Source organism: Giraffa tippelskirchi, chromosome 1, assembly GCF_054371585.1.
Source record: "Giraffa tippelskirchi isolate mGirTip1 chromosome 1, T2T-mGirTip1v1.2.pri, whole genome shotgun sequence".
NCBI lineage: Eukaryota > Metazoa > Chordata > Mammalia > Artiodactyla > Giraffidae > Giraffa > Giraffa tippelskirchi.
In genome coordinates this window covers 13089074-13111651 of record NC_137275.1, presented here as the reverse complement: position 1 = coordinate 13111651, position 22578 = coordinate 13089074, and the positions used below count along the sequence as shown (strand labels likewise).

The 22578-nt window shown below is 48.2% G+C and overlaps 1 protein-coding gene across 6 annotated transcripts in view; it reads right to left on the bottom strand.

The window, feature by feature from the left end:
* The window catches only part of STK32B (serine/threonine kinase 32B), a 375768-nt gene that overhangs the window by 5109 nt on the left and 348081 nt on the right, over positions 1–22578 (bottom strand). For 3 of the 6 annotated variants that reach the window (XM_081489748.1, XM_081490036.1, XM_081490208.1), the window contains 4 exons: positions 21202–21327; positions 19163–19294; positions 16111–16175; positions 2642–2695 (listed from right to left, as the gene is read on the bottom strand). In XM_081489748.1, the coding sequence (XP_081345874.1) occupies positions 2642–2695; positions 16111–16175; positions 19163–19294; positions 21202–21327 (377 nt within the window). The remainder of the gene's footprint in view (positions 1–2641; positions 2696–16110; positions 16176–19162; positions 19295–21201; positions 21328–22578) is intronic. The other 3 variants (XM_081489937.1, XM_081489845.1, XM_081490125.1) reach the window with 1 other exon arrangement.

Genomic DNA, 22578 nt, shown 5'->3' with positions numbered 1-22578 from the left:
GAGGAGGGCTCAGGACCAAGGGGACAGAGCTGGGATCTAGAGGACAAAGTGGGCAGGGAGGGGAGAGTCTAGGGGGAGGGAAGGGGTAATGGGACTTCTTCTGCAAGGCTGGGATTGTCTGAGAATCTTGCTCCTGTTTTCTTATTCCCTCCCCTTCATTCAGAGAGACTCTCTCAGGCATCTCTGGAGAGAAAATCAGATCAGAAATAGGGAAAACTCAGATGACTAAGAAACCTATGGAAGTGAAAAGGAAATTGTTTTACTTACAAAGTAGGACATCGCTGTTTGGTTCACATCTGTGATGTTGCATAATTCTCTAGGTATATTGCAAGATAAAGATGAATGCCATTAAGATTTTCTTTTAAATGCCCAAACATAGCATAGATAGCATTACTATCTATAGACTTCTGTACTCTCTGATTATAATGCAAAATAAAGCTTCAAAAGCTGCATAATAAAGAATGGAGCATATGGAAGAAGGAGCCCCAGTAAGGGAGAGTCTGAAGTCTTGTGTAGATCAAGGAAGGCTTCCTGCAGGAGGCAGTTTTTGAGCTGGGCTTTAAGGATTGGTGTGGAATGTGGGTAGCTGGAGGGAGGGGAGGAGGGTAGAAATTTGAAACGAAAGGACACCAGTGTGGTAAGGCACAGAAAGCAAAAAAAAAAAAAAATTCCAGGGTGGACCAGAGTCTTTTCTGGAGTTGTGTAGTTTCAGCCACTTCAGCCCCTCCTCTTGGACAGAGCTGCTTTAAAGAGAACTGGCTGTTTCAAGTCTCCCCTCTTCTATGGAGGGTCGTATGTTGAACAATATGACCTGAGTGCTGGGGCTTCGAACAGTAAGTAAATGAGATGTGAGTCACGCTGCTTGCAATTTACCACTAGGCTCAGTGTGAGATGAGGAGACAGACCCAAGAAGGAAGGACCCTCTCTAGACACCCACCCATCCCCCTACAAGCCTACAGAACTGAATCCTGATCTAGTTCTGGGAGGCTCCAAAGCCTGCCTTCTTCCCTCTGCATCTACATTCCCACCCACCTACCAACAATTCACCATCCATCTACCCATCCACTTTGTCTTCACCTATTCATATATTCTATTCCACCCATCCATCTATCCATCATCCATCCATATGTCCAACTATCTGTCCCACCCCACCCCTACGTGTCCACTCCTACTCACCTAACTGTCGCCCCATCCACTTACCTACTCACCTCCCCATCCATGCACCTCCTATATAGAAATCTATCTACCTCATCCATTCATTATCCATTCATTCATCAATACATCCCTCCATCCACCCATCTGCTCATCATCTATCTACTTACTCACCTGTCCATCAATTCACCATCCACCCCATCCATTGATTCCCCCAGAGACCCCCTATTTACCCATCCACCCACACAGCTACCTCCCATCTATCTCCTATTCATCTACTATCCACCCACCCATCTATCCATCCACCACCCTCTGCCTAGTCATTCATCCATCTACTCCCATATTTCCATTCATCTGATCAATAATCTGATCTATCTATTACTCCCATATCCTTCCACTCCTTCTTTCCACCAGCTATGTGTGTGCCAGGCTCTATGTGCCAGGCTCACAATTTAGGCTTGGGAGCAGAACAGAGAGCAAACAGTGAATGTTCACTGTGATGAAGTCCCTGCAGCCTGGGCTTAGAGCCAGGCTATCTCATTCTGTCCTGGAGTCTGCCACTTACTAGCCATGTGACTTTGGGAGGCTGGATTCAAACCCAGGTCTGTCTGTCTCCAAGGCTCCTGCTCTTTCCACTGAATCTCATGCCTTTCAATCCGGATCAGGGAGGAGAGAGCGTGGAATGATTTTGCCACGCTCTGAAGAAATTAGAAAGGCTCAGTTTGCTGAAATAGAAACCCAGGAACCAAGACAATGATGTGAAACCATATGGTTTGCCCCAAGAGCTCACTTCCATGACTAGCCCAGAGCCAGTTATCTATATTTCAGGAGGAAATGAAAAAGGATTTTACATATCTTAGTAGACGTAGCCCAAGTCTACTGATGCAAATTGGCTAGTTATCTCTGCAATGGCAGGAACATTTAATTTTCTCAGCCAACTTTATCAAATTAATTGTCAGTTTTGTGACCAGAATTCTGAGTGATGGATGTGAATGCTCTCAACGTCCTGAACTCATGCATTAATTGTCAGAAGGAAGTGCTCTATGATGGAGACCCTCGATTAATGAGAACAGGACACATTAAAATTCGTCGTAATATGGGCTGGAGGCATTTTTCAAAGGCAAAGCACTACACAGGACTAAAAGAAAATGGTTACAATCAAACTAATTTCAAACCAAGCTCTTTCACACCCCGAGGATGCAGTCAGATTAATACCAACATTGATCTACAGCCTCAAATCCTAGGTGCAGCCTGGCTTCCTGGTTCAGAGTGATCAGCTTTCCTCTGTGCTCGGTGCTTCAAAAAGGAAAACACTTCAAGTACTGTCACACCTATTCTTATCACTTCACTGGTTATATGTGTCCAGAACTGTGTGGTATCTTGGAGTGGCCGTGTGGTGTGGTGGGAGAATGCAGGCTTTGGAATCATACAGAATTCAATCAGCATCCCAGCTTTGCTGTGAGTGGCTGAGGGACCTGGGGGAACTCACCCAATTTCCTGAAGCCTCTCGTTCCTTGCCTGTAACACAGCCGCAACACCACCTCTTTAAAGAAAGTGAACAAATGCATAGTATCTATCTGCCCTGTAACAGGCACTTTATAAAGGGCAGGGATTTTTTATGATGATGATTGCAGTGTGGATGTGTGATGTGTGTGTACTCAGTCATGTCTGACTCTTTGCAATCCCTTGGACTGTAGCCCACCAGGCTTTTCTGTTCATGGAATTATCCAGGCAAGAATACTGGAGTGGGTTGCCATTTCCTCCTCCAAAGGATCTTCCCAACCAGGGGATTGAATCTGCATTTCTTTGCCTCCTGCATTGGCAGGCAGATTCTTTACCACTATGCCACCTTTCTTTGTTGTTGATTGCAGTGTGGGGCTACTCCCATTTCACAGATGGAGAAACTGAGGATCGGCAAGTCAAGTTTAACTTCCTATGGTAGTTCTGATGAATGTCTCCCAGCAAGGAGGCCCCCCACAGATGGTTCCATTCTGGGGGATCAAGGAGGGAGACCTGGAAAAGTGGAGGGTACTGGAATGGGGTACACACAGGGTCCTGAGGGTCAGGACCCAGGAATGGGTAAGACAGGACAACAAGTTCAGGTGGCAGGAATCCAGTCGCACAAGTCACAGCGGGATCCAGAGGGGTTTGCAAACCAGGAAAGGCTGGGCATGGGACTGGTGCTTGGAACTGGGTGTCCAGCCTGGTTACTGGTCTCTCCTCCTCTGGGCAAGGGCTACGGCATGCCATCTGTGACCTTGCAGCAGCCGGCTAGGGGCAGGTGCACAGACAATGTGTGCTGGAAAGCTGGGCAGGTGGATACAGGAATAAACGCCCAGCCAGGTTTCCACTGCTCATCAGCCGCCTGTTTGCACAGGTTGGCAAGCTCTGTCTCAACACACTCAGGGGGAAAGGAAGCCAGTCGCAACTGAATGGAGTAACAGGGTATCCTCGCTGGACAAGAATTCATGATCACTGGCAGAAGACCTTGTGGATGACAATTTGCATGAGTCAAATTGGAGCTTTTTCTCTTGTGGCCAAGGGAGTTGAGACAGGTTGCTATTTTGTGTGTATATGTAAATGTTGGTTTAAAAATTAAGGCAAAATGATGTCTGACATGGCACTTAATTGACTCAGTGCTATATTGGCCTGGTAATTTTGTGTATAATAAATCTTACTAGCAAACATTTGGGCAGTGCTGACTGATCGTGTAGGGGGGGTGTTAAGTGCTTAACATCTGTTCATTCACTGGTCCATACAACAGTCTTTCATAATGGGGTAGGTTTTAACACCCCCTTCCCTGGTGGCTCAGATAGTAAAGAATATGCTTGCAACGTGGAAGACCCAGGTTTGATCCCTGGGTTGGGAAGATCCCCTGGAGAAGGGAACGGCTACCCACTCCAGTACTCTGGCCTGGAGAATTCTACAGACAGAGGAGCCTGGCAGGCTACAGGTCATGGGGTCACAAAGAGTTAGGCACAACTGAGCAATTTTCACTTTCACCACTTTACAGGTGAGGAAACTAAGGCACTAGTGTGAGGTCCGAGGTCGCAAAGCAAACACGGATCAGGATTCAAAACCAGGCAGTCTGATTCCAGAGGCTGTGCTCTTAGCTATTATGTATACTGCCTGTCTATGGTTAATAAAAACTAAAGAGTCAAAGTTACTGGAAAGTTCTGGAAGGGCATGCACCAACTTGAAGAACGGTAGTCTGTTTGGGGATAGAAGGTGGATATTGAAGAGAAGCAAGCAAACAGTCACTTGGTCTAATTGTTTGCACACTGCAAGAATCCCTTCTCTAGCATCCCTTGCACAGAGCCAGCCCGTCTTAACCCAAACCCCACTGCCCACCTCCCCAGATAGCCCACTCCACTTGGGAACTGCTCAAATCCCTAGAAACTTTTCCTTCACATAGAATTGCAACTGAGAAATCTGCTGCCTTAGAGCTCCTCCCCCTTGGCCTTTGGTGCACTTCCTAGAATTATTCAGATGATTCTAATTTTTCTCTCTCTAGGGACATACCTTCAATTCTTAGGAGCCCCCTGAACTAACCACCTTCCACTGTCCCCCAGGTTCACCCTGACCCACTCTCCATCTGCTCTCCAGCCTGGGAGTCTGACTTACAGGAATTGTATCAAAAGCTCCCAAGCTCTTTGGGCTTCCAGGGCTTGACCCCTGGGGAGCCCCAGCAGAAATTAGAAGGAGCAAGGGCATTAAGTCTGGGCATCAAGTCCTCAGTCCCCTTCCTATACTAGCCCCTGGGGCTGCTGGGAACCTTGGAAGGTCACTTCTCCAATCGAGGGAGCCTTCTGGATGGCCTCCCTCCCATCTTTTCAACCTCCCAGTGGGAACACATTGCCTTCTCCGAAGCCCCACTTTACTTACTACACAAGCCTCTATGACACCCTTATAACCACATCTTTGTAAAGGGTCCTTTGTAGATAAATTATCCTTGGAGAGTGTCTCCTCTGCAACTCTGACCAATACATCATCTCTAGTTCCCCATGAGATGTCTCTTCCTTAAGTAAAAGCTCAATATAACTGGCTGTTCTACTTTCAAGCCTCATCACTTATTGGGAAGATCACCTTGTATGCAACACTTATCTCGCAAATTCAATAAGAGCCTTTGGCCAGAAGCATTAAAATTCTATTTTATCTCCTATTGCCTGAAGCAAAACCTATTTGAGGAAGTCTGAGGATGGAGTCAGCTGCACCTTGGGTGTGATACAGCAGAAAGGTGGAGATTATCTTACTAAGCATCCTCTCTCCATATATATATATATACACACCCCTTTCACAAACAGATGAGCTCTGGGGGAAATAGAAGCGATGGCAGCCCCAGGTTTCTGAGTGATAGGGACTGAGATTGTTGGGTTCATTCTTACTCGATACCTCCTCATTTAATACCTACACCCACTCTTTCAGAAAAAGTCGGGCAAATGACTCCTTCTCTGTAGATGTCATGTGTGTGTGCTAAGTCACTTTAGTTGTGTCTGACTTTTTGTGACCCCATGAACTATTGCCTGCTAGGCTCTTCTGTCCATGGGATTCTCCAGGCAAGAATACTGGAGTGGGTTGCCATGCCCTCTTCCAGGGGATCTTCCTGATCCAGGGATCAAACCTGTGTCTCATGTGTCACCTGCCTTCTAGGCAGATTCTTTACCACTGAGCCACCAGGAAGTCCTCTGTAGATGTCAATACTTACAAATCAAGGTCATGGTGAGGATTTATTTTAGATAAAATGTAAATGTGTATAAAGCATCAAGCACAGTGCATGGCATGTAACAGGCTTTCAGTATTCTAAAAAATGATAACCTTATTTCATTTAACTGGCTAGCAATGAGATTTCCGTATGTAACAGGGAGAAAATTAGACCACGACCACCACCACCAACATTTACTCTAAATCAGATCACTGGATCCTATTTACAGCTTTCAAATTTACACATAGCCTTATTTCACATAGGATTTATTAAGGTCTATAAATATTCATATAAAAATTAGGGTACCTCTTTTTGACTAGAGAAAACCGATTGAAGGAAAAATAAGGATGGGCCTTTAAATGAGTTAAATCTGAGCAGACCAATGACCATATATGCTTTAGAGCAACATGATACAGGGTTGTATACAGTTGAGGCAGTTTGTCAGGGTCTGTGTGTCTCCCTAACTCACTCCAGTGTTCTTGCCTAGAGAATCCTGTGGACAGAGGAGCCTGGTGGGCTGCTGTCTATGGGGTTGCACAGAGTTGGACACGACTGAAGCGACTTAGCAGCAGCAGCAGCAGCAGCAGTGTGTCTCCTTTGGCCGACTGAAAACTGTCCATGTTTTATTATCTGTGGTTGAGATGGATGTGTCAGGATCAGTTACCCTTTTTAAATCCAGCTGCAATTTCCTTTGACTGAGACCCCAGAGAAAAGGACAGAGTGCCCCGATTCCTGTGTGATTCCTTGATGTTGAGTTTTCGTGGAACTAGAGTTTCCCTCTGGTCTCTTTCATCTGGGGCTGAAATTCCTCCTGCAGTTTCAGGCCGTGGAGTTGATTTTCCCTGGGGGTTTTCTTGTCCTTTGGAAAGGCGCTGCTTTGCTTCCCCTTTCTGGATTCCCCGAAAGCCTGGCCTCCACTAACTCAGTCGCCTGGCCCCTCTCTCCGCTCTCCCTCAGACACGTCACTGCAGTTATGCTCTTATCAGCCTCCCTGACCATGAACAGGCAGGAAGACACCTGCGGATGGACCTGCGATGAGAACTGGGTGAGGAAGTGCCTGCAGGGTCCCTGCCCCACCCTGAGGCTCAGCACACGGCAGCTGCTCTCAACTATCAGCTGCTGTTTCCTTTCACCTGCTCCTGTAAAACCGAGGTTTGCACCACATTCGGAATCTCAGACTGGAGAGAATGTCAATGCACTGGCCTTGATTCAGAGGCTGGATTCTCAGTCAGCCTCTTCCTAGCACAGAGGTTAGAAGGAAGGTGCCCATGGAAAGGTTTTCCCCATTTTATAGAAGAATCTGGGAAAAGTGGCTATAGCTCTTTGCCTCCTTCCCTGTGGGTTGTTGAAGAGCTGAGAAGGATGTCAAAGTGCTTTGTGAGTGACACAGGCCTTGGTCAAGTCATGAAGTCACTGATACACAGCCCAGCCTTTGATGACACACTTATGGGGCCTGAGGCTCAGAGGATCTGGGACCCCACCAGGGTGGCCACCAAGAGCAGCAGGGCCAGGACCTGCAAAGTCCACTCCATTCCCAAGCCTGAGATGAGTTGTCCTCATACCCCCTTGCCACCAGTTCCCAGTGGCTTCAGGTCACAATGGAGGGTCCTTATCTACTGCTGGGAACCTCCAAGGAGGCCACATGGGCAGATGAAATCAGCAAACTTGGAATGCACCGTGATTCACATTGATTTGTATCATCTTGGCCACCAGATGTGAACAGTCGACTCATTGGAAAAGACTCTGATCTGGGAAAGATTGAAGGCAGGAGAAAGAAGAGACAGAGGATGAAATGGTTGGATAGCATCATTGACTCAATGGACATGAGTGTGAACAACTACAGGAGATAGTGAAAGACAGGGAAGCCTGCCGTGCTGCAGTCCACGGGGTCACAAAGAGTTGGAAAGGACTGAGCGACTGAACAATAGTACCATCTTGCACCTGCAATGTCCGGGTTCACCAACAGATGGCATCTACCGTGCTAGTGGCCATTCCTTGTCCAACATTTAATGTGCACAGTGAGGGGCCCTTTTGCATTTTGATATATCGCTTGAGCTTCCTTGGTTGGTCAGATGGTAAAGAATATGCCTGGAATGCAGGTGACCTGGGTCTGATTCCACAGTTGGCAAGATCCCCTGGAGAAGGGAATGGCTACCCTCTCCGGGATTCTTGCCTGGAGAATTCCACGGATAGAGGAGCCTGGTGGGCTAGTCCATGAGGTCACAAACAGTCGGACATGACTGAGAGACTAACACTTTCATTACACTTTGGGCTCTGGAGCCAGACTGCCTCCTTATACTCCCCTCCCTCCCTGCTGTCTCTTGGCCATGTGCCTTCCACCCGCTCTGTGCCTGCCCTTCTCCAGCTGTGAAATGAGGGAATAAAAGTAGCCGGCTCACAGGATGGATGTACAGACTAAATGTCATACAGCGAGTGCCCTATAAAAATGAAGCCTAAGAACACTGGCTCTCTGCAAGTCGGTGCCCTACATGGACGCACTGGAGAGAAGAACCTTAAAGACAGCACCGTAGGAAGTAACCCCTTCCTTCATCTCACAGAGCTTGTTCTACCAGATGGTGAGCCCTCTGAGAACAGGGACCTTGCTTCCACTCTATCCCTGGTACCCCACCCAATGGGGATGCGGAATAAGCATCTGCTGGACAACTGGATGAAAGCGTATGTAGCAGAAAGAGCCCAGAATCCAGTGGATGGAAGATTAGATTTCAAGTCCTTCATATTACAATTAAGAGCTGCAAGAGCTCAGGAGGAAGAAGAAGGAGGAGAAGAAGTACCTTCAGGAAAATGTGATGGGCAAGGATTTGAGCAATGGTTCTCAAGAGGGGGCGATTTGCCTCCCAGGTAAAGTTTGGGGCCATTTTTGGTGTCATAGCTATGGAGGTGCTATGGATACCTAATGAGTGAAAGGTCACAGATTTTGATAAACATCTTACAATGTATAGAACTGTCCACATATCAAAGAACTGATGTCAAGAGTCATCAAATGTCAATAGAGCTGAGGTTGAGAAGCTCTGGATTAAGGAAACATGATCTAAAACCCATAAAGTCACATACAGTGATGTTAATAGTATTACCAAATATAGCATGTGCAATATTTGATTACTAAGATGTAATGTTTTCAAGGGCTCCAAAGGTAGCTTTGGTATGATTTTAAATGTTTAAGTTCTTTACAAAACGAAGCAGATAGAAAATTCCTTTCTCATCGGGGGTTTCTTATACTGCAAAGCTTTGTCAACTGCTATTGAAAAGACCTTTTGGAAAAATCACCCCTGCTCTGATCTTTGGCTAAAATTGGACGACAAGACCCATGGTGCATTTCTCAAACTAATGGAAGCTCAGCTGCCCGGGTCCTTGGAAGCCTGGACCAGTCCCTGGAACCAGATGCTCCACCTCGTTCAGTGGCCTTTTGCCAGCTGAGACCATGATCCATTAATAACTGCGTTTCCAGAAAATTAGCCAGTGCTAATTTCAATTTTGCTCTCTGTTTAGAAAGTGAGGTCCAGAGAAGTCAGACCTAGGGCATCTCCTCCACGTTTGCACAGTGGTCCAAGGAAGTCTGCATCCCAGTCTATACCCTTCAGGCTTCAAGAATCCTGAGGTCATGGGTCCTGCTACATCCAGTTCTGTGTCCCCAGGTACCAGTCCAGGGTTATGATGCATCTGTCAAAGGACCAATGAGAATCTTCTATGGGAGCTGATGCAATGGATGCCCGGCTCATGTCCCCTTTATGCCTAGGACAGTAGTCCCGTGATGCAGGGGGACCTTTGCTCTGCCCAAGAGCTTCTGCTGGTTGAGGAAGCACACCTGGCCTATGCAAGAGGCAGGTAGCTATGCAGGGTGTTTGCGTCTTCAGCGGCATCCTTTAACACATGAGGGCTCAAAGTTGCAGATGAATGATTCAAGGCAAAAGAGGAAGAGGACTGGAGGGTCTGCCATGTGTATGCATCACTGATGTCATCTTTGGCCCATTCAGTTCCTCCTGTCCTTCCACTAACCCTACCTAGGACTGTGCTGTGCAATAAATCTCTTCTCTGTTTTCAGTGGATTTGTAATGAATGTGTGTGTGTGTGTGCTCAGTTGTGTCCAATTCTTTGTGACCCCATGGACTATAGCCCGCCAGGCTCCTATGTCCATAGAATTTTTCAGGCAAGAATACTGGAGTGGGTTGCCATTTCCTCCCCCAGGGGATCATCTTCCCTACCCAGAGATCAAACCCTCATCTCCTGCATCTTCTGCATTGACAGGCAGATTCTTTACCACTGCACCATCTGAGCAGCCCCTTTGTAATGAATAGATATTGTTTAATGATCATAGATACTGTTTAGCTTCCCCGATGGCGCTAGCAGTAAAGAACCTGCCTGCCAATGCGGAAGATCTAAGAGATGCAGGTTCAATCCCTGAGTGGGGAAGATTCCCTGGAGGAAGAAATGGCAAGCCCCTCCAGTACTCTTGCCTGAAGAATCCCAGGGACAGAGAAGCCTACAGTCCATAGCGCTGCACAGAGTTGGACAAGACTGAAGTGATTTAGCACACAGCACAATGATCATTAGGTCCAAGTAGCATCTCTGCTCTGTTAGTCTCCAAATAATGACAAAGACCTTGGCTGACATATTTTTGGCACCCACCCATCATAAATCAGATAGGGTCTTGACTTAGGAATGCAGTTTCTGTATCCAAGCACTTCCCTCCATAACTGATCTTAACTATGAAACTCCTGATGGTCCTTTGGACGTATGGATGCAGCTGGGGATGCTTCCAGATTGCCATATGCCCGATCCAAGTCGTACGTAAGTTACCCACAAAAAACTTCATAATTGTGCTTTATGGAGCTGCCTGCCTGTCTCGCTTTTTGGTCTCAATATACAGTGTCAGTTTGTTGGGAATTTTTCATTCCCTTGGTCTTTGGGGATAGTTTTAGATGAAATTCTTTTGGGCTTCCCAGGTCCTCAGTGGTAAAGAATCCACCTGCCAATGCAGGAGACATAGGAGACTCGGGTTCAATCTCTGGGTTGGGAAGATCCCCTGGAGAAGGAAATGGCAACCCACTCTAGGATTCTTGCCTGGAAAATTCCATGGACAGAGGGGCCTGGTGGGCTATAGTCTACGGGGTGGCAAAGAGTTGGACACAAGTGAGCATGCACAAACACGTGTTACTTAGCCAAGAACTAACTGGAGGATGCACAGTTTGGGTGCATGGGTCTCCAGTAGAAATTCTCAAACCCTGAGGCGTCAGAACGACCGGAAAGACATGTAAGATGTAGAGTCACAGGCCCATTCTCTCTACTTTAGATTCAGAAGGATGCTGTAGTTGTTTCCTAGGGTGGCTGTAACATGGTACCCCCACCTGGATAGGTTATAACAACAGAAACGTTTTGTCTCACAGTCTGGAGGCCAGAAGTCTGAAGTCAAGATGTCAGCTGGGTTAGTTCCTTCTGGAGGGGTTGATGGAGAATCTGTACCAGGGCCCCTCTGGCTTCTGGTGGCTGTGGGTCATCCGCGGCATCCCTTGGTTTGTAGATGTATCACTCCAATCCCTGCCTCCATCTTCACACGGTCTTCTCCGCATGTCTGTGTCTCTTATCTTCTTCTTAGGACACCACTCATATTGGATTCATAGGCTTCCCTGGTGGCTCAGGGGTAAAGAATCCACCTGCCATTGCAGGAGACGCAGGTTCGATCCCTGAGTCAGGAAGATCCCCTGGAGAAGGAAATGGCAACCCACTCCAGTATTCTTGGCTGGGAAATCCCATGGACAGAGGAGCCTGGCGGGCTGCAGTCCATGGAGTCACAAAGAGTTGGGCACAACTGATGGGTTGAACATGCATGCATGCATTTCGGATTAAGAGTCCTCTGTTCCAGTATGATCTCATCTCAGCTAATTATATCTGCAACAACCCTATTTCCAAGGGTTGGAAATAAGGTCATATTCTGAGGTCCTGGTGGCTAGAACTTCAGCATATCTTTTGGGAGGTCATAGTTCATCCTGTTTTAACAGAGGCAGCAACTCTAAACGCTAACAACTCCCACCCTAGGAGTTCCTGATAGGAACCCCTGTGACCACGGCACTTCCTTCCAGTTCATTTTTGCAGCGCCTCTGCAGAGACAAGGGCCTCCGCAGTGGCTCAGTGGTAAAGAATCTGCCTGCAATGCATGAGACACTGGAGACACGGGTTCGATCCCTTGGTCGGGAAGATCCTCTAGAGGAGGGCATGGCAACCGGCAACCCACTCCAGTATTCTTGCCTGGAGAATCCCATGGACAGAGGACCCTGGTGTGCTAACACCCACAGGGTTGCAGAGTTGGAAATGACTGAAGCAACTGAGCACACACACAAGACACTGTGGAGACAAGGTCTGTAATGACTGCACAGGGAGTAGGAGCAGTGTGTTTCGGGCGGACGGCCAGGCCTGCAGAGACTGAAAGGAGAAGGAACTGCTGGAGGAGGCAAGGAGGGGGCAGCAAGGTCCCAGTGGAGCGTGAAGGAAAGCTTGGCTCGGGGTCTCAGTGTCCCCTCTCGGCATCCCACTGGCCATGTGGCTGATGTTGGAAAGAAGGTACTTAATTTTCCAGCTACTCCAGTGTCAGCGGAACAGGTGCTTCATAAACAGGATTGCAGAAAGGAGTGCAGGATGCGAAGTGCCTATCTGCCTAATATAAAAGAGATTTTTGGAAACCCCTTTCACTCATGATCCTAGATGTCTACAGAATCATGTTATTCTCCAAGTGTGTTGAAAATGCATCTACAAAGAGGATTGTGCAAAATATTTATGACACCTTCATTCCTAATAGATAAATTCTACAAACAGCCCAAATGCCCACAAGAAAAATGGATAAACCATGTGTGCATTATTTATATAATGAGAAACAATTCAACAATGAAAGAAATGAACTGTTCATAAAAAAGGAAGTCCTTGCTTTGGGGCAGATCATGCCTCATGAACTGACTTCTCACAGGCACTTTCAGTTCAGTTCAGTCACTCAGTCATGTCTGACTCTTTGTGACCCCATGGACTGCAGCACGCCAGGCCTCCCTGTCTATCACCAACTCCTGGAGTTTACTCAAACTCATGTCCATCGAGTTGGTGATGCCATCCAAACATCTCATCCTCTGTTGCCCCCTTCTCCTGCCTTTAATCTTTCCCAGCATCAGGGTCTTTTCCAAGGAGTCAGTTCTTCGTGTCAGGTGGGCAAAGTATTGGAGTTTCAGCTTCAGCATCAGTCCTTCCAATGAATATTCAGGACTGATTTCGTTTACAATTGACTGGTTGGATCTCCTTGCAGTCCAAGGGACTCTCAAGAGTCTTCTCCAACACCGCAGTTCAAAAGCATCAATTCTTTGGAGCTCAGCTTTCTTTATAGTCCGACTCTCATATCCATACATGACTACTGGAAAAACCATAGCTTTGACTAGACAGATCTTTGTTGGCAAAGGTATGTCTCTGCTTTTTAATATGCTGTCTAGGTTGGTCATAGCTTTTCTTCCAAGGAGCAAGGGTCTTTTAATTTCATGGCTGCAGTCACCATCTGAAGCAATTTTGGAGCCCCCCCAAATAAAGTCTGTCACTGTTTCCACTGTTTCCTTTTGCTACTGCTAAGTCGCTTCAGTCGTGTCCGACTCTGTGCGACCCCATAGACGGCAGCCCACCAGGCTCCGCCGTCCCTGAGATTCTCCAGGCAAGAATACTGGAGTGGGTTGCCATTTCCTTCTCCAGTGCATGAAAGGGAAAAGTGAAAGTGAAGTTGCTCTGTCGTGTCCGACTCTTAGCGACCCCATGGACTGCAGCCTACCAGGCTCCTCTGTCCATGGGATTTTCCAGGCAAGAGTACTGGAGTGGGGTGCCATTGCCTTCTCCGTGTTTCCTTTTAGCAGATGAGAAATTGCAGCAGGGTGGTTATGAGTGGATGTAATGTGGGTCCTTTCCTGGGTACATCATGGAGTAGGGATGGGGTTTGACATGGAGGGGTTGGCAAGATACAGGACAACATCCTTGTGGGGAGAAGCTCTGGGAAACACACTGCTCCCAGCACACCTGCCCTGACAGGTAGCCTATTAGCCTCAGGGCCATTGGGGAGCAGAGACACAGGGACGAAAGAGCAGAAACCTCCATCAAACCCACACACATCTCCCCTTTCCCATCTTCTTCCCTGCCTCCCGCTTTCACATACGCTCATCCTGACCACCCCCATCAGGAAGACAACTTCCACCCTCCATCTTTATTTTGCCAACTCCTGTTAACGTTGCCAGCCTCACTTCAAATCCACGACCGCAACTCTCGCAGGGGTCCTCAGTATAGCCGGGTGATCTTACTACATTCACTTTTCCAAGTGAGAAAGAACATCTGATTGGTCAAAGCCACTATATAGTTGGGTTTCTGCTAAAAACAGCCAGATGCCACCTGACAACACAAGGAGGGGTATCTCATTTTCATTTTCTTTTTAAGGGAAACAACTTGGGTTCTTTGGATTCCAGATTGAAGCATCTTTTAACACACAGTGCCACATACAGTGTGATTGCTATCCACTTGGGTCTGTCACCCCTCTGCGTTTTCACAGGCTCCCATTTGCTACCCAGGCACTCTCTGAGGATGCTACAGTCCCTGCCTAAACCAATGGAGGACCCGAGGCAAGGCTGCCTGGAGCTTATTCTCACTGTGGTCCAAAGCGCCTAAGCTGGTTTGAGCGGAAGTTCCCAGGACTGACTGTCTACGGTGGGGAAGGGACCATGAGCCTCAGAGCAGACAGGACCACAGGAAAATGTGATGGGCTCTGAAACCTCTTATAATCCTAGCCCTCGCCGCTCCAAGTTTCTTCCCATCCTGCTGGGACCAAGGACATGATCAGTGAGTGAGGCTTGTTGTCTTGCTTGGTGTGTGTGTGTGTGTGTGTGTGTGTGTGTGTGTGTGTCTACCAGCCTAGAGCTGTAGCCGCCCAGGACAAAGGACAGGCTGCTGCCTCCTTCACCTCCCCCAGCGCCCACTGGGAATGGGGCCCCGCCCAGCCCATCAACCCAAACAGCTCTCCCCAGGGTCCTCACACCCAGCTGCACCTCCTGCCCACTCCCTGGCATGCTCTGGGAATTCAAGCTTCTAATCCAGCTGCAGGTGCCTGTGTCTGCCAGGCCACCTCACTTCTCTGTGTATTATCCTCACTGATGCAGCTCCACGCCCTGCCCTCCTCGCCTGTCAGGACACCGCCAGGCATGGCACCTCCAGGAGCTTCCCTGACACTCAGGCTGAGCTGTGTGCCTGCTGTGGAAGCCATGCCTGGGCTGCCCTCTCCCACATCCTGTGGACCCTCTGTGGCTGCCACCTGCGAGAAGCCAAAAGGGGTGGAACACGGGTGACCGCATAAGGGTCAACCGGGCACGTGTCCATCTGGCCCTCCTGGAGGGAGGGAAGCGGATCTGATCATCTCTGCGAGCCCGAGGCCTGGGTGAGTAACTAGATAAATGGGGCTATGTGCTGTGAGTCTTGCCTGCAGGGCCTCAGCTCGCGCTGTGTGAGCCCACGCCCCCCGGGGCCTCTCTCTGAGTCATCAGGCACTGGTGGATGGACCCCCAGACGGTGGGACCAAGCCTGAGCCTCCACTTCCTTGGCTTCCGTAAGGGCAGTCATATGATCAGGTCAGTCATGTGATCAGGTCAGCCCCTCCCACCTTACCATCATCCTGTCTCCTGCCAGCCCACGATGCTGGGGTCCTAGCACAGCCCACCACACATTACCCCATCAAATAATGACATCACAACAACAATCATAACAGTCATTCTTTGCCTGAATACTCCTACCACCCCAGGCCTTGAATCAACCTGACAACGACCACACGGCAAGAGCATGATTTCTACTTTGTCCTTGCTGATAATGAGGCTCTGTGATGTTAAATGACTTGCCCCAGGTCACTCTGGCGGCAGCAGACGCAGAACCTGATCCCAGGCAATTTTGCTCCAGAACTCAGGCGTGTAGCCATCTGCTGGCCTGCCCCTCCGTGCCAGCTTCCTGCGTGCCATCAGTCCTGCTGTGGTCACCCCACTTCACATGAAGACCCCCGAGGCCCAGAGAGGTGAAGTTGGAGCCTTGCTTGGCCCAGACAGCAGAGGCAGGATTAGAATAATGGGGTCCGCCTGCTGGCTCCCTTCCAGCATTGTGGCTGGCTTCATGGGGTCTGGGGACCCTGATTCCCCCAGGGAGACCATCTGTCCCTTGGAAGGGCTCTGCCCGGTGGATCCTGGTAGCAGACTTACTTCTCTCTGTTGAATACAATGAATTCCTTCCGCACGGTCTCCAAGCACTGCTGGAGGTGTCCATTCTGTCAAAGAGCACAGAGAGGGGACCATAAGTGACGAAGCATCCTCCCGGGAGTGAGGGCGACCAGACACTGATCTAAATGGGATGCTTGGGGTTGGGGACAAGCTAAGCAGCTGGAACAGCCCTGACTGTATAGGCGACAGTGTCATGGGGAGGTGAGGGCTGACAGAAGATGCTTTTCTACATTTTAAGACATTAAATGCAATGTCAAAGTCATGTTAAAATGGGTTATGAATTGAGGTTTTTTTTTTCTTACATTTTGGCCACATGGCATGTGAGATCTTAGTTCCCCGACCAGGGATCAAACCTGCGCCCCCCGCTGTGGTGGAAACGCAAAGTCTTAACCACTAGACCACCAGGGAAGTCTCTGGAATATGAACTGAAAATCACGACCCTGGTTTCCTATCACTTGAATGTTCATGAGGCCTGATTAAGCAGCACAGTGGGGGAGAAGGATTCAAGGCCATCGTGCAAAGGTGCTCATTCTCCTCAGGAACAGGTGCCAAGGACCACAGTCTCACAAATGCTCTGTAACACATGTCTCAGAGCTGCCTGGATGCGGGATGGACATGCACGTGTCTGCAGGATCCCCACCCCCTGTGGGCCCATACGAACACCCACCCAGGCCTCCCCTGGCCAACTTTTGCATTAGTTCCAGCACACAGCCTAGGGCCCACAATACTTTTAGGGGTTACAGAGATGTCTTTTCAAATAAGCTGAAAAGAATGAACTTTTAACACTGAATGTTATATTTGTTTTCATACCAGTGTAATCATAAATTGTAATGTTTGATATATTTTGATGGAAGAAGGGGAAGTTGTGGGTTGAACTGTGTCCTCCAAAGAGATGTGCTGTGGAAACAACTTAAATGTTTATTGACAGATGAATGGATAAAGAAGAAGTGATATATATGTACAATGGAATACTACTCAGCCATAAAAAAGAATGAAATAATCCCATTTGCAGCAACATGGATGGACCTAGAGATTATCACACTGAGTGAAGTAAGTCAGAAAGAGAAAGACAAATTCCATGTGATATTACTTTGTTGTTGCTGTGGCTGATTAGTCAGTCATGACTGACTTTTGCAACCCCAGGGACTGTAGACTGCCAGTCTCCTCTGTCCATGGGATTCTCCAGGCAAGAATACTGGAGCGGGTTGCCATTCCCTTTTTCAGGGGATCTTCCCTACTCAGGGATTGATCCTGAGTCTCCTACATTGCAGGCAGTTTCTTTACTGCTGAGCCACCAGGGAAGCCCATGATATTACTTAAGTGGAATCTAAAATATGACACAAATGAACTTATGAAAAAGAAACAGACTCACAGACATAGAGAACAGACCTGTGATTGCCAAGGGGGAGGAGGTCAGGGAGGGAAGGATTGGGAGGTTAGGATTAGCAGATGCAAACTATTAAATATAGAATGGATAAACCACAAGTTTCTATTGTATAGCACAGCGGGAACTATATTCAATATCCTGTGATAAACCGCAATGGAAAAGAATATGTAAAAGGATGTATATATTCTTCTAACTGAATCACTTGGCTATACGGCAGACATTAACACAACATTGTGAATCACTATATTTCAATAAAAATAAATAAACTGAAGAAGACACGTTGAAGTCTTAATGCCGTGTACTGGTCAATGTGACCTTATTTGGAAACAAGGTCTTGGCAGATGGAACTAGTTAAAATGAGGTCAAGCTGGAGCAGGGGTGGGTCCTAAATTTGATGACAGGTGTCTTTAAAAGAGGACCGTGTGAAGACACAGAGAGGAAAATGCCTTGTGAAGATGGAGAAAGAAATGAGAGTGATGTGGCTATGAGCCAAGGGGTGTCAAGGGCTGTAGGCCACCGCCAGAAGCTGTAAGGGGCAAGGAAGGAGACTCCCGAGAGCCTTTGAAGAAAGCACAGCCCTGTTAATACCTTGATTCCGAACTTCCGGTCTCTAGAATTGTGAGTGAACACATTTCAGTTGTTCCATATCAGTGTGTGACACTTTGTGATGGCAGCCTAGAAAATTAATACAAGGACCTACAAAGGGTGGCCCCGAGTGCCTCCCCAGTAGAACACCTTTGCAGAGGGTGTGGGAAAAAAAGAGGAATGACTTTTTTTCTTTCCCTTTTCTGAGAACAAAGAAGATAAAGAGAACAGTGAGCAGGCCTGAACATTCCTAGTTTTTTTTACTCCAACTGCTCCTAACTCTGCATGTCTGTAACTAAGTTTGCTTCACTCCTATTTCCTTTGACTCTGTGCTAAATACATCCTGTATCTTGTGCTTACCCATAAAACACCCTTCCCCTTGTAGTTATATATCAGAAAGAAGGCCGCAAGGCCACCAAACTGCCAGACTCAATTACTGGGTTACTGATGCCAGCCTATGACTGTCTTTGAAACAACGCAAGAGGAAGAAATCAAGATCCTAACACATAAGTACCTCATCACCAACTCCTGACTTCGATCTTATATAAGCCCCTAGACTCCTCATGGAGGTGGGGGCGGGGGCACAGTTCTTGGAGGCATGAGCCTACTATACTCCCCTCTCTGCCGGCTGAGAATTAAATCCACCTTTCTATTACCTCCAAACTGTCTCTGTATTTTTTATTCACCTTAGGTGGGCAGCGAAAGCCAAGATTTTGGCCAGCAACAGGTGCTGGGCTCTATTCGGCACAGCACTGATGTCACTCAGCATTATTCTTGGGCTCTTGATCAGAGATACAGAGATTCCTGCACTAGGAACCGTGCTAATGTGAATGATGAGAGCAAGACTTGACCATCTCGAGTGATGCTCTCATAGCATCCTGCTCTGAAGGACCACTTGTTTGATGAAGGCATTTGATTGACTGCAAACAAAGGCATTTGGGAGGGTGAAGTGACACGCCACCCTCCCCACCCGCCCCCCTTGTGGCTAAGAAGCAGCTCAATCACATTCACTGGACTATAGGGGTCCTCTCTGCCAGCGTCTGCTCCCAAGACAGCGCTCACCAGAGGACAGCTGTCCTTAGAGCCATCTTTGGATCTGTTCTTTGCCAACCTCTTCTTCTTTTTATGAAGTGGTTTGGATTCAAGAATCATCTCTTCCAGTTCAAATGTGGGATCGCAGTTCAGTCTCCCTTTCTGAAAAGAAGTGGAAAAGGAAACACGGTTTGCCTTGGTTCTGCATCACTGATTTGTATTTTCATTCATTCATTCATTCAATCACTCATCCAACAAGTAACAGTGAGCTACTCCTAGGGGACGAAAGAAAGCTGTGAAAGTGTTAGTCGCTCAGGCGTGTCCGATTCTTTGTGACCCCATGGACTGTAGCCCACCAGGCTCCTCTGTCCATGGCATTCTCCAGGCAAGAATACTGGAGCGGGTTGCCATTCCCTTCTTCAGGGGATCTTTCCAGCGCAGAGACTGAACCCAGGTCTCCTGCACTGCAGGCAGACTTTATACCGTCTGAGCCACCAGGGAAGCCCTCCTAGGGATATATCTGCTCATTTCTGTCCTGATGATGAACACTTACACATCCTCACTGCACACATCATTCGTTTATCCCTATAATCCCCACCCACCTGTTAATATCCACATTTCCTTCATCTTATGTGTGTTCATTTCATGCGATTGAGTTTAGTTTATCAATCTGGTATTTTCACATATTTTCTCATACCCTCCTCCTCATGTCATTACTATCTTTTCTATTAATATAAATATCATTTTTAACAAATCCATTTAAAGATGCCATTTCTGGCCAAAAAGTGAAAGTCACTCAGTCGTGTCCGACTCTTTGTGACCCCATGGACTGTATAGCCTGCCAGGCTCCTTTCTCCATGGAATTATCCAGGCAAGAATACTGGAGTGGGTAGCCTTTCCCTTCTCCAGGGGATCTTCCCAACCCAGGGATTGAACCTAGGTCTCTTGCATGGCAGGCGGATTCTTTACCATCTGAGACACCAAAGCTACCCAATACTCCATCCTGGCTGCCAGTTGCCCTGCAGCTGAAGCCAGTTGACCCTCCGGCCTGGGGTCATCCTTGGGAGCCTCCGGGCTAGCTCCCCAGCCTCCTTCCTGTCAGTCTCCTTCTATTCATTCTCAACACCCACCTGTCCACTCAATTGTGTAAACCTCACACTTCCACCTCCCTGCCAATAGCACTCCAATGTTTAGAGGGCACAGTCTAAAACCCTTATCATGACCTCCGGAAGCCTCCAGGGTGTGGGCTGTGGTTCCTTCCACCCTCAGTCCCTACTGTTTTCTTCTATCTTACTCTGCTCCAGCTATAAAGCCTTCTCACTGTTCTTTGAAAGCTTTTTGCTGCCTGGAGGTGCATGATCTTGATATTCCCTTTGCCTGGTAAACTCCACCCTATCTTTACAAGCCTGGTTCCTTCACTTGGTTCGGATCTCTGCACCTCTACCTAAAAGCAGCCCCTGCCTCCTTCTCCTTTACTCCGGTCTCGTCTTCCTAGTCGTTCTGTGTGTAGGAATTGGCATCACTGCCTGGTGTCACGTTACATATTTACTGGTGACTCACTGTCTTCCTCTCATGAGTTTGAGTAAGCTCCAGGAGTTGGTGATGGACAGAGAAGCCTGGCATGCTGCAGGCCATGGGGTCGCAAAGAGTCAGACATGAATGAGCAACTGAACTGAACTGAACTGAACCTGGTGTCAAGTTATACATTTACTGGTGACTCACTGTCTTCCTCTACCTGACAGAAAGCTTGTGAAAGTGGGGCTCATTGGCTCCCATCACCCTGCTGTCACCCCCTAGGGCCTGGATCTGTGCACATCGTGGGTGTGATTTAACAAGAAAAAGGAGGCTCTGTGCCCCTGAGGACCCACTACAGGAAGGGAAGCCACCCAACTGGACCTCGCAAATCAGGTCGAAATCCACGCCGAATCTCAGTGAAAGGTGATCCCTTTGGAGCTCAAATGATGTGGCCAGAAGCCCCCCTCCCCCACGCCAGCTTCCGGGGTGTTCCTGAGCACCCAGGAGGGAGACCCTGCACAGGGCTGGATGTCATAGGACAGGACCTCACTCACATTGGGCACAAAGCCAGGCATCAGCGCCTTCTCCAACACCGCATCCCAGTTCATGTCGGCCAAGAAGGGTGCACTCTGGACGTCACCAAGGCTGGATAGGCGGCTCTCGGGGTCCTTGGTCAGGAGCTGCAGGCAACGAGCAAACGTATGAGGTTGGGCAGTACTGAGGTTAGCAGAGCCTCCGAAGGTGGAGTCTTGGGAAAATGAAGGTGCCTCTGCTTCCACGTTCCATGAATGTTGTGCCCTGTCTGGGCTGCTCGTGTTGAAGCATTGTACATGCTCAGTTGTTAAGTCATGCACGACTCTCTGTGACTCTATGCACTGTAGCCTGTCAGGCTCTTCTGTCCAGGGGATTCTCCAGGCAAGAATACTGGAGTGGGTTGCCATTTCCTTCTCCAGGGAATCTTTCTGACCCCAGGATCGAACTCGCATCTCTTGTGTCTCCTGCATTGGCAGGTGGATTCTTGACCGCTGAGCCACCAGGGCTGCTTATTGAAGTGTCACCTACGCTTACACCTGTTTATAGTCAGGGAGGAACTGAGAGGCTAGGCTGCTTCCCCAAGGTCAACCAGCAAGGGGCTCTCTGGGACTAGCTCCTCAGCCACCATGCTCCCCTCAAGGACTCTTACCCTGTGACATGCTACCTGCCAATGATGTCTGCAGAGGCTTCCAATTAAAAATAAAAAGAATTAGCCATTTCGTTTTAGGACGTTCAGCTTGGTAATGAGATGCACAAAAGCATAATAAATTTTTTCTCTGGACAGCTATGAGGTGACCTCTGCAGCCTGACAGAGTGGTCTCATTTGTAGCCAAGATCTCATTTTTAGCTTCTCCTCAAACAGAGTTTCTGCTAATAAGGGGTGATGCAGTAAAAGAAAAAAAAATTAGCTGTACCGTATTACCTTGCATCCAGAGGGGTTTTCAGGTTTCAAAACACTAGCTTGTCTGATAGAACACTGAGGCCACAAACAAAAGACGGGACCCAGCCCTGGGACAGCCACTTGGTAGCCATGTAGCTTCAGGGATGCTGCTGACTGAGACAAGCATCCTTCCTCCTCTGAAAGCAGGAGGAATAATGGTAATTCTTCCACTTCTGTTTCATGATTAAGATGAGACCCAAAGGGTGTTGGTGAGGACCTGGGACAGCTCTTGGCAGGATGGCACGCCCAGATGCTGGCAGGTGGGGGCTGGAATCAGGACCCCCTCACCAGGCGGCACTCATCGTCACTCCAGCTCCTGGCAGGTCCTACCTGCTGATCACGGCGGCCTCTCTCTAGGAGCTGCCCCCCAAAAGATGGGTGCAGATTTAAACAGAGATGCTATTTCAATGCCTGGGGGCGAAGTTTATGGTTTAGGGTAGAAGCTAGTTCTCTGACT